Source organism: Syngnathus acus, chromosome 12 (genome assembly GCF_901709675.1).
Source record: "Syngnathus acus chromosome 12, fSynAcu1.2, whole genome shotgun sequence".
Taxonomy (NCBI): domain Eukaryota; kingdom Metazoa; phylum Chordata; class Actinopteri; order Syngnathiformes; family Syngnathidae; genus Syngnathus; species Syngnathus acus.
Window position 1 is genome coordinate 6303832 of NC_051097.1, and position 11514 is coordinate 6315345.

Sequence of the window (11514 nt, forward strand, 5' to 3'; positions counted from 1 at the left end):
CCCGCGAAGTACGGTCACCAACAAGAAGTACTGGGCAGGCTGATGAGTTAGCGGAAAGATGCTAATTCGCGATCGTGCTAACACGCGAAAACGGACTTCTAAAGGAATGTAAACAAACATTTGGAGCAATGCTACATTGTCCTAAAGGTTAGACACGTTTCCTCAATTTAGAAGTTTTATTTTGACTTTTAAATGTTTTTTTAATTTGAAAAAAAAAAATACCGCGATGCAGGGAGCCGCGATAAACGAAACGCGAAGTAGCGAGGGATCACTGTAGTTTCGTTTGTTTGCGTGCGCACACCCATCTGCGCCACATGGTTAGCACTCGCAATTTAATAGGCTGTACTGCCACTGCCTCTACCTACGAAACAACCGAAGCAGTCCAACCAGTTTGCAGATCACAACCAGCGGCGGGTCGCCTCCTGAACAACAACACAGGGTGATTGTTTGGGTTTATTGTGAGTCGGAACAGCATAGCCTAAGAAAAGAAAAGCTGCGTCTGTTTTCGCCTTTATTGCGCGGAGGCTATCCGAACGCCTAGCTTGTTAGCTAACAGTGTTCAAGATGAACGGCGAGTTGAACGGTTTCCATAACAACTCGTCCGCCGACGACGACTGCTTCCTCTTCACGTCCGAATCTGTAGGAGAAGGACATCCTGGTGGGTTCACTTTTTATATTAAATTTCCATAATATTAAGAAGAAATTACACATAACAGATGTACATATGATACAAATAAAGGTGAGATTGATAGCGTCTCTTCTAAGGTTAAGCATCTCTCTTTTGTGAAAGTTTTTATGGCATTTTAAAGCGTTTGTAACATTTAGAAACACTTGTATCGACTTTCTTCATTTTTTTTACCCCCTACTGACTTTCATGTCCATTTCACAGTTAGCTAGCTAGTTGGATACGAACGCTAAGTGTCACAAACACGTCGTTTTATTTAATACAGTTCAAGTTTAGCCGGTCATATTTGTATACGTGGCTAGCGTATGTGGTATATTTACGACGAATAAACATTAAGTCTATCTTGAGGGGATTTGTTAACGTTAATAGTATTGCAACATCGTACACAAGCCCCACTTCAGGTTCGTGCTCGCCATCGGCATGTTAATATCCGGTTAGCATCCTGCTCCAGTCAGGAATATTAATAAATGTAAAGTGAGAATTTTACGCTTCCTGTCAAGTGAAAAGGAATAGTTCTTGTAATTATCATTATATTTTGCCTTATTTACGTATTTGATATGTTACTATAATTGTAATATAAATATTGCTCCTGCTTTGTTAGAACTGTGGTTGTGAAAAAGTGTGCTACAAGTAAAGTTGAGAAGAGTGTTATATAACCCTGCCAAATTTGAGTATCCACAAAAATTACAGATGGGATCAGAGACAGCATCAGATAGGTCAAATCAATTAAATTATTGATTCCATTCCAAGTGTTACATGTGCACGTGGTTCAATAGAAATCTGTTTGGGTTTAGGGTCACCGATTTCAACACAGTCTTGTGACAGCTGTTGTGGCGTGTCAAAAAGAGCTGAACAAACATCAGGATTTAAACTAAGCGTTTTAGGTACTACTAGTGATTTACACTTATCTGTCGTTAGGAGGGTTTTAGTTTGTTGATGCAATAAAGTAACTTTATCTTGGAATGCATCTGGAGACTTAACAAATCTATAAAGTGGTTTAACCTGTTTCATAACTACAAAACAAGGCGGCCAGGCAATCATAAGTCTGCGTTGCATCACGTTAAGACAAAGTTGTGTGCCACAGCGATACCTAATCAAAACAGAATGTTATTACGTTTATTTTTCCACAGGAACAAGACTACTTTGATGTATTTTTTTTCCCCTTCAGAATTGTGTATCTAAAATGAGCCTTTTCATTCAACAGATAAGATTTGCGACCAAATCAGTGATGCGGTTTTGGATGCGCACCTCACTCAAGACCCAGATGCCAAAGTCGCTTGTGGTAAGTGAGTTCCTTTAATCACAAAAATAACCTCGCTTATTTGTACAAAATGGCCCCCGAAGCCCCCCAGGACAACGTAGGAGCTCTAAATTTTGATGGGAACTTTTATGAGCTGTGTCTTCATATGAAAGCCTGCAGCTTCTTTACCCTCTTTTTCCAAAAACAAAATCTTATTTGCTTCTTCCTTGAAGTTTTTAATGATTGATTTTTTATGAATGATTTCATATTTTCTGCTCTAAGTTCTTCCTTATGATTTCAGACAAGTTGAACATTTCTTTTGAACACATGCGCTGCTTGCTCACGTTAATCTCTTTCACCCTAACAGAGACGGTCGCTAAGACGGGGATGATCCTGCTGGCTGGGGAGATCACCTCCAGGGCTGTTGTAGACTACCAGAAGATTGTGCGAGAGACAATCAAGCATATCGGTTATGACGATTCCTCCAAAGGTAAATTTGCAAATCCTTGTAAACAAACCTCTGGCAAGGTACTTCCAGTTTTGGGGGTAGTGTAAGCCCTCAGATACTTGTGAAGAAACCTGTTTTGATTGTTTGGTTACGCATTTCTAATAGAACACGGAAAGTCTCATTTTCATATTTCTGTTAATATTGACCTGCCTGAGGTGTTTATTTACTCCACTGCAGGTTTCTATTTAGGTGTGAGGGTTAATATGTTCAATAATGTACAACGACATCTCTCTTGCAATCAGGTGTCAAGGTTCAGGATTGAACTGCCAAGACAAAACCTGGCATCTACTTCCACTGACGGAGAAATGCTTTTTTTTCTATTTGGAAAAACAACCATCCTGTCAAGCATGTTAAATATTTGACACCATACAATGAGCTGTCAAACTGCATCGCTAAGCTCGAGCATGTTCGTTGACTAAGAATAGCAGGGAATCCCGCTAGCGCTTTCATAGTCTTGTGGTTTAGAAGCACATACCTCACACAAGTTTAAAAACAAAAAACAAAAAAAAACATCCAATGCATGATAAACACCTGTTTTTAGAATTTCTAACTCATTTTGTCTGTTTCTTAGCAGGGTTTTTTTTGGAGGGGGGAAAATAGTAGCTAGAAGGATTGGGAAAATTCCAACACTGGGCGAAAAAGATTGACAACACTGACTCTATTCAGCAGCCATGTTCTTCTTATGCATGACATGTTCGTGCCGAAGTGCTTTGAATCATCAAAGCCACTGAAGAAATTGATTTGAAAACTTATTGTTCCGTCAAAAATCATTCAAATTGATTTACCACTCAGTCTTTCACAACCGAGAGCTTTGATGCTGCAAAACCAAGTAATTCGATTCTGTTAGAGTGGTGCTCACTCTAACTTATTTTTGCAAGAACCACACGGGAGACAGTATGCCCTTTGAAACACCTGCAGGTGGAGAGTCATTCGTCGCTGTGCGTACAGCGATGATCAAATGAGGTCTGACTCAGGCCTCTTGCAGGAGCATTTTTATTGAGAGAAACAGGGTGGGGGTGAGAGTGGGGGTGAGAGTAGACAGGATGGGGTTGAAGCCCCTGGCCTGCTGATCAAAGCATAGCAGGGGGTCTTTTACGACGTTGTGTAAACAAAACAACTTTTATTGCTTCCTCTGCAGCTAGTCAATCAGTTCAAAAGATCTTCGCACTTTCTTCTACTACTTTTGTTAAGACAGGACAAGCTATGTTAATCATTACAGGTTACATTCCAACATAATCATACGATCAAGATAATCTGTAAACCCCAACAGATTCAAATTGTTCAGTACGATTGAGGCTTGATTGTCCATTGCAGGCTTTGACTACAAGACCTGCAATGTGCTGGTGGCTTTGGAGCAGCAGTCCCCCGACATCGCTCAAGGCGTTCACCTGGACCGCAAAGAGGAGGACGTGGGGGCCGGCGACCAGGTCTGAAAAGACTTCCCGCCGTTCATGCCCTCATGTGTGTGTGTGTAACCAATCCAGTGACGACTCCCGCAGGGTCTGATGTTCGGCTATGCCACCGATGAAACGGAGGAATGCATGCCTCTCACTATCGTGCTGGCCCACAAGCTCAACGCCAAGATGGCCGAGTTACGCCGTGACGGAACGCTGCCGTGGCTCCGCCCGGATTCCAAAACTCAGGTCACATGACGAACCGGGTGTCTGCTTTCCGTCAGATCCGTAGTGGGCCATATAAAATGTGCTGCGCTCGACCCGACCATAACGCGTTTATTGACTGCTGCGATGTTTTCCTGATAGGTGACCGTCCTGTACAAACAGGACAGCGGCGCCGTGATTCCGCTGCGCGTCCACACCATCGTCATTTCCGTGCAGCACGACGAGTTTGTCAGTCTGGATGAAATGCGTCACAGTCTGAAGGAGCAGGTGGTCAAAGCGGTGGTCCCTCCGGCCTATCTGGATGATAATACCATCTATCACCTGCAGCCCAGTGGTCGCTTTGTCATCGGTGGGCCGCAGGTAAGAGTCATGACGTGCTCGGCGTTTGATTCCATCGATCCAAAAATGGTGCTAATAGTATGCTTGCCTCCTCCAGAGCGATGCCGGTCTGACTGGCCGCAAGATCATCGTTGATACTTACGGAGGCTGGGGGGCCCATGGCGGTGGGGCTTTTTCAGGCAAGGACTATACCAAAGTGGACCGCTCCGCCGCCTATGCGGCTCGTTGGGTGGCCAAGTCGCTGGTGAAAGCGGGGCTGTGCAGGCGCGTTCTGGTCCAGGTGAGTGCCAAGCATATTGTAGCAAATCGAAGCAGATGGTGGCTAAAGAATGTCTGGCGGTAGGTGTCCTACGCCATCGGGGTGGCGCATCCTCTCTCCGTGTCCATCTTCCACTACGGGACCTCCCAGAAGAATGAACGTGAGTTGCTGGACATCGTAAGGAAGAATTTCGACCTACGTCCAGGAGTCATCGTGAGGTAATCCTTGCAAATGTTTCTTTTGTCACAGTTTTCATCACGATAACTTGCTCACGTTCGTGTTGCTTTCTCTGGCAGGGAGTTGGACCTAAAGAAGCCCATCTACCAGCGCACTGCAGCTTACGGTCACTTTGGTCGTGTCCTCTTTTCGTGGGAGGTTCCCAAAGAGCTCAAATACTAAATCTCCCCCCCTCCAAAAAGCTCACCTTACCAACTCTTCCCGCTATCCTCTTCTTTTGCGCAAATAGCCCCATCACTGCCACATTTGCCGCTCTATGTACTTCAGCCGTTTTGTCTTCTTGTTGAACCCCATTTAAGATCCGTGTAACGCTCGCGCCAAATGTCAGCGGGGTTACATTGGCATTTGTAGACATTCTGCTCAAGCCAGTCAAGCGCACAAACTTCTCCGTGTTGTCCCTTCACGCCATTTTCTTTCTGACGTTTTACAGAGAAGTCAGAAGCTGCTCATGACCATTTTGCCGTGTTGGGCTTCACGTAAATGTCACTCCATTTTGTAATGTCCTCGAAATGTTAGGGGTCCGTTCTAAACGAGGTTAAGTGTTCTGGGTGTCATTTCAGCGTTAGCCCCCCCCTGGTCCTACCTGGCCCGTACTTGAAGCATAAAAATGTCTTTTGACCGTGAAGACCGAAAAGGTAGTATGTCTACTTCCTGCTTGTTGTCAAGTCGCACATAATAGTTGCCCGTTCTATGGCGTTAGTTTTGCACTGCTGATGAAAGACGATCAGATTTCGCTTGTTGAATTTGCGATACTCCCCTCACAATTTGCGCCTGCTTAAATGTGAGCCCTATTTTCAAGCAAGCTGCGGCCAAAGCATTTGTGTTATTTATTATTATTATTTTTTAACAGTCAAGCAAATGCTCGTCACCTTGTTCGCTCCAAAGACTTGTTAAAGCACGTGATAATCTTTCTTTCCGCCCAATTGAGATTGTTTGCATTTTGCCAAAAAGATTGCGACGATAAGCTGCTTACTCACTTAGGCCTTTTATACAGAACACAGTCAAGCGGGACATTGCCGCAAACAAATGGCGACACATCCATCTACTATTCAGATAATTATTTTTGAATTTGTCACACCAGATGCTGATGTCATCACAGATCTAATTATCTGAAAGCTGGATTAGACAGTGGTGGTAATATTTAATCTTGCTGGGTTCCGTGTAAAAGGTACAGGTGGGCAAGTTGTTTCTTACCGCATTGTGAAATTTCCCTGCCTGCGTTATGGCTGGTTGACTTTGTTCCCCCTTTCCATATCAGGCCAGTTTTTACGGAACAGTGACGCATAAAAATCTCGTTAGATGAAAGAGGCTTTGGCAAAGCGTCTCTGACACCACCTTGTGGTTCCTGGAGTGTACTACAGAGAAACTTTCAGCGAGCCACGGGTGGGTGGTGCAAAGAGCGTGTGTGTTGAATCATCAGGTAAAAAAAGACTTCCCAGTGACTACTTAACATTGTTTACGTCCACATGATGGGAGGGACCGAAATTGGCTGGTGTTGTACAGAGAAACCAGCTTGTTTACGTGGGATCTCCCATCGTTAAAATTGTTCTGTGAAGAAAAAAGTTTGTCAGTATGTGCGCTTGCTGATTGTGTAAGTGCCTTTTCGCATTTTTCCCACCCACTCCTGTTCCTTTGTTGTCCACTGTTTCACCCTCAAGGGTCTGACCTGCTGTTGAGTTTCTCTCTCTCTCTCAAACCCTTCAAAATAAACTGCATGCTTTGCTCATGCATTTGGGGTATGTGAGTCCATTCTTTTACGAAGAATTGTCCCACAGATTTAGCGGCTTGAATTTTGAGCCAAACCTAAACCCAAAATGTTATGCTAGAATTCTGAAATCAAATCAGGATGCAGCTAAAAGATAAATTGATTTTTTATTGAAGGATGCAATGACAGATTTGGGTGAAAGAGGGTAATACAAAATCTCTCATACATCAACTTATCAAGCTCCCAGTCTCTCTTCCCTGTCTTGAGGTATCAAATCAAAACCTGAAAAGCACAGTGGGAATATCAATATTAATATCATCGGCGTTAAGAGAAATATTTTCAAGTTTCATAGCCACAAGTACTGACTCGCGCTTAATTCCAGCCTGACAATAAAGATACGCCGTTCTGGTTTCCAAGTCATTATTGACATTTTTTCGGCTTTGGTCACATGTACCTGACAACTCTTCAAAGAACCTTGTTGAGGGCTTTCCAGACAAATGTTTGGCAGTAGAACAGAGTCTACGCAGAGTGGACATAATGTTAAATTTACCATCTTTATACAAAAAACACGAGATTATATATGTATACCTATAATGAGCTGTGTATGACTTACCCCACATTTCAGAGAGGTTTGCAGGTCCCTGCACCTGTAGGTTTCCAAAGTACAGGGGTCTGGGGCGAGAACATATATGATGAATAGGGTGTGGTTTGGTTAAAAGATATTTCAGATTTTTACGCGATGCCCGTTTTAATTGATCATGTGAGTAGATCTTATTCCACACACTTGAACTTGGGTTGACTGGAACTGGATGGTAATTTTTTTTCATTTTTTTAAAAAATTTTCTTCAAATGGCGAACGTATTCATTTATCTCCACTCGTCAGTCATTTTAGAGCATATTCATTTATTTCCACTAATCAGCCATTTTATCATCCTTTCAACCAAAATGATGAAATGGTTTATATGTACTTAATTCCAGTGGTGTCTAAAGTAAATTTGTGTTTTATTAATATTTTGTAAAAACAATGTTGTTTATAAGCACTGTTATTGACTCAGAACCATTCTTTATTCAGATCACAGCCTATACTGTAGGGGGCAGTATTGCTACGTGGTTCTTGAAATTGCTCCCTGCTTTAGGTTGGAGGAACTGCCTAGATTGAAAAGGCCCAATTTAGTGTCTTTATTTATTTATTTATTTATTTATTACCATCTATTGTATCTGGACTGTACTTAGGTGTCTTATGTGGGTCCCATGGAATTGTCTTGTTTTTCTTCCAGATTAAACAATAAGTATAGTTTTAGTGTGTGTCAGCGTGACTGACCGACGGGAGGACCCTCCTGACTTTCGCACAGGCGGATGAGTGTGCAGATGGCCTTCGGCGTGGCGTAACCAAGGAGGGCGTCCAGCAACGTCTTGCTGAACTTGCCGATGACCACCTCGCACTGATCATGATAGGAGATGGGCAAAATGTGACAGACGTTCTCCATCACCTTCACCACGGCCTCCTACGACGCAGCAGAAGCAAGACTTGAACACAATAGGTAAGTGCAGTGTGAAAACATCCCATTTTAAATGGATCAGGACTGTTAGAATATTTGCAGTATTGCTAAAATAATACAGTGGATTGCTGCTGTTCAGGATTACTGTAAATCTTTTTTTGATGAGGTGTACCTATTAAAAGTGGGTTGGTGATGCTGACCTACCTCGGTCCTCTCTTTGGGCAGCAAGTCATCAAGTGTCTTGATGAAAAAGATGCAGAATGAGCACGGTGATGTGGGCTTCTCCTAACAAAACAGCAGATTTAAAGGATCATTTCGATAATCAATTTTTTTTAAAGTTCTGCTTATTTTTTCACTGACATTTACTGGCATCGCAGCAAATTGGAGGTACTTGTCGACCATATAGTCGAACATTTTCCGCTGCTCGTTGGAGCCGCAGAGTCCCATGAGTTTGCAGATGTCCCCAGGCTTCTGTAGGCAGATAGATGGAAACTTAATATGTGTTTAAATACGAAAGAGCATCTAGGAAAATAGTGTCACGGCTTTGTAACGTACTGCTACAACAGTGATCAAGCTGATGGCCACTGGCAAGATCTTGTCCACCTCCTCCTTGCAGAATACAGCCATGCTGGCTTTCCCAGGCAGGTGGTCACACAGTTTGCCGATACCGTGCGTGATCTTTTTCTGAAAAAGAAAAAAAAAATCAAAACATACCATTCAATTAATAATTCATTCTAAACACCGACAACTGAAAAGATGCTTTGCCAAACAATCCCAAACTTGACAATAGGTGTGCAGTGAACTTGAGTGTTTTAATGCAAATATTTTTGTAAATCCAATTTTACTACCGTGTTGTGACGTGATTTGTCAAGAATGTTGTTGACCGACATTTCAAGGATTGGTTGTGAAAGTCTATTTTTTAAGTGAAAGCAGCTCAGGGTGATAGCACTGTTTACAGTGGACAGATAAGGAAGGGCAGATAAGCAACGTTTCCATTCACCTGGAGGTCTGTGTTGGAGAGCAGGTCGATGAGGAGGTTCATTATTTTTGTGCAGTCCTCACAGGGAATTGCATCCTGGGCACAAAGTCGCAGTAGATATGAATACATTGACAGCATGTTGTGTGTGAATGTATCATAGTTATTGAACATGTTGAACATCAAATATTGAAAGAACGGAAAAGATTATCTCAAGATGTCTTGGTTCAATGCGCTTACTTGGGCAAAGGAAGAAGGAAGAAGTAAAAAAAAAAACACAATGCCTCTTTGTAAATACACTGAGTCATTGAATTTTAACGTTTAAATTGATAAATAATTAATTGATTGGTTCTATAAAATTTGAACGGTAATAATTTGTATCGTTGATTTTTTTTGGCATGGCTTAAAGAGACTATTTTTTTATTAGCCTATACGACAAAAATGATCATCACAAAATCCCGTGATATAGCAAAAAAATATCAAATTAGATGTGTACAATGTAAAATTCTTTGCAGTGAAGCGTCAAAAAGTAAAACACATTTTGATGAGGCACAATTTGACAGTATACTCTCGTATTTCTTTTATCAATATTAACTTCATACCCTATTGCAGTGCAAATTGCTAAATTATCTATTATTTTAATGCAAATATAAAAAGAAATTTACCGTCATCAGTGCATCTGGTTCGTTATTCAAGCCATCGCTATTCAAACTCAGAGCTGCAAAGAAAATGTAATTGTATATTATGACTATTTATATGAATATATTAAATATGGGCTTTGAAAACTCACCACATCCTTGGAGACCAGTGACGAGAAGCAATGCAAAAGTAATGGAATTCATCCTTTCTTAAATTTGACGATTAAGTGCGTCAGTAGCGTCCTGACTCAATTATGTGTAAGGACCCTCAAAATGCAGCTTTTATTTGACAGAAACTACCTGACGCCCACAGCCCTTGAGAAAGAACAAAAACTTTTTTGATAACATTTGTATTTGCAGAGTCGGGAATGCTCTCTTTTCAATTCATCGCAGGTGTGAGTGAGTCAGCGCATACATGCAATTGCTGTTACATTTATTATTATTGTACTGCAGTGGATCCAAAAGTGATGCATATTTTACCGTTTACAATCTCGACTCAGAATTAAGTTTTCACTCCCATAAACTTAAAAGAAAGTAAACTGTCATATAGCATTTATAGAATCGTTCTATATTTTTTACTTTTTTAGCACTCTAATTTAAAAAGTCACAATCTAAACGTTTTTAAACCCCTTTAACATTCAACAAAACCAATTAAAATGTCAGTTTTTTTTTGGTTTTTCCCCCTCTCACATTACTATAAGGTGGTCATCCCTGCTCAACAGCAGCCAAATATGTGCTTCAAAATGATACAAACACAGTTTTACGATATCACGTTGGTAAATTTGCAAAGGAATTACAAGGCAGAATGGCACGTTTGTCCAATATGTTCTCACATATTTGCAGTTAGATGTTGAAAGACCAAGGTCATCCTCAGGGCCACCAACCACAGTCGAATCCTTTTTTATTTCCTGGAATTTATCTCAGCTGACTTCCAAACGGAAGACTTGATACACGTCATACCTTCTCAGAACAGCAGGGGGCGATAATTATAGGCAATACTAAATGGATCCGAGTCCGGGCCAGTGGCCCGAAGCCTCTGACATTATACCACCAAATATTAAATGTTATTTACTTCAAGTTAGTTTAATAATGTCTGTTCCAATACTTTTGCTCGCTTGAAAAGTTGAAAAACAAAAAGTTGCTCTCGCCTGGGTTAGGGTTAGGGTTGTTTGAGACATCTAAATGTAATTACCGTTTTTGCCATGTATAATGCGCAAAATGTAACTAATTTATTGTCCTAAAATCTGGGGTGCGCATTATACATGGGTACAATTTTTATTATTTTTTTTTTATCCGGATATCATACGGAGGCCGCCATTACAGATGCGCTTTCTTCTCTGCTGTTCACTTCAAACACGCTCCATACGAACACAATGCTCTCGTATCAGACGCTTGCTCGATCACCTGCTCGTTTGCTGTCACAATGTACCCTACACAAATCCGAAACATTTCTTCGCTATCGAGTTTGCTAGCGCATGCGCAGTGATACTGACCGGCAGAATAACATCCGGTTGTTCCCAAAGATGATCTTTTTTCTGAAATAATTTTACCTTTACGGACTTAAGTAGGAGTCAAAATTTGGGTGCGTATTATACATGGGTACAGGTTTTTTTCCAGCATCAACATGCCATTTTTAGGGTGCGTATTATACATGGGGGTGCATTATACATGGAAAAAAACGGTACAATGAAATAAAAGCTGCGGCTTTAATTTCATTTTTAACAGTGAAATAACTGTTAAATGCTGTAAAATCCAAGTATTCTGTAGTTTTTACTGGTATTTGTTTGGATATTATAAGGAAACACAATT

At 41.3% G+C, this 11514-nt stretch overlaps 2 protein-coding genes across 2 annotated transcripts; one reads left to right on the forward strand and one right to left on the reverse strand.

Moving 5' to 3' along the window:
- Window positions 1-360: 360 nt before the first annotated feature.
- Window positions 361-6617, forward strand: mat2aa (methionine adenosyltransferase II, alpha a). Its single transcript, XM_037266610.1, has 9 exons — window positions 361-658; window positions 1890-1967; window positions 2293-2415; window positions 3748-3860; window positions 3933-4076; window positions 4194-4412; window positions 4489-4671; window positions 4735-4868; window positions 4947-6617. Exons 1-9 carry the CDS (start codon window positions 565-567, stop codon window positions 5047-5049), a joined length of 1191 nt encoding a protein of 396 aa, XP_037122505.1. The 5' UTR covers window positions 361-564; the 3' UTR covers window positions 5050-6617.
- Window positions 6618-6740: 123 nt separating this feature from the next.
- LOC119131862 (prosaposin-like) lies at window positions 6741-10184 on the reverse strand. The gene is made up of 10 exons (XM_037266642.1): window positions 9858-10184; window positions 9733-9785; window positions 9092-9166; window positions 8647-8775; window positions 8452-8562; window positions 8296-8376; window positions 7914-8097; window positions 7206-7264; window positions 7047-7111; window positions 6741-6874 (listed from the first exon to the last, which is right to left on the reverse strand). The coding sequence occupies exons 1-9, from the start codon at window positions 9907-9909 to the stop codon at window positions 7058-7060; spliced, it is 798 nt and encodes a 265-aa protein (XP_037122537.1). The 5' UTR covers window positions 9910-10184; the 3' UTR covers window positions 6741-6874; window positions 7047-7057.
- Window positions 10185-11514: the final 1330 nt, after the last annotated feature.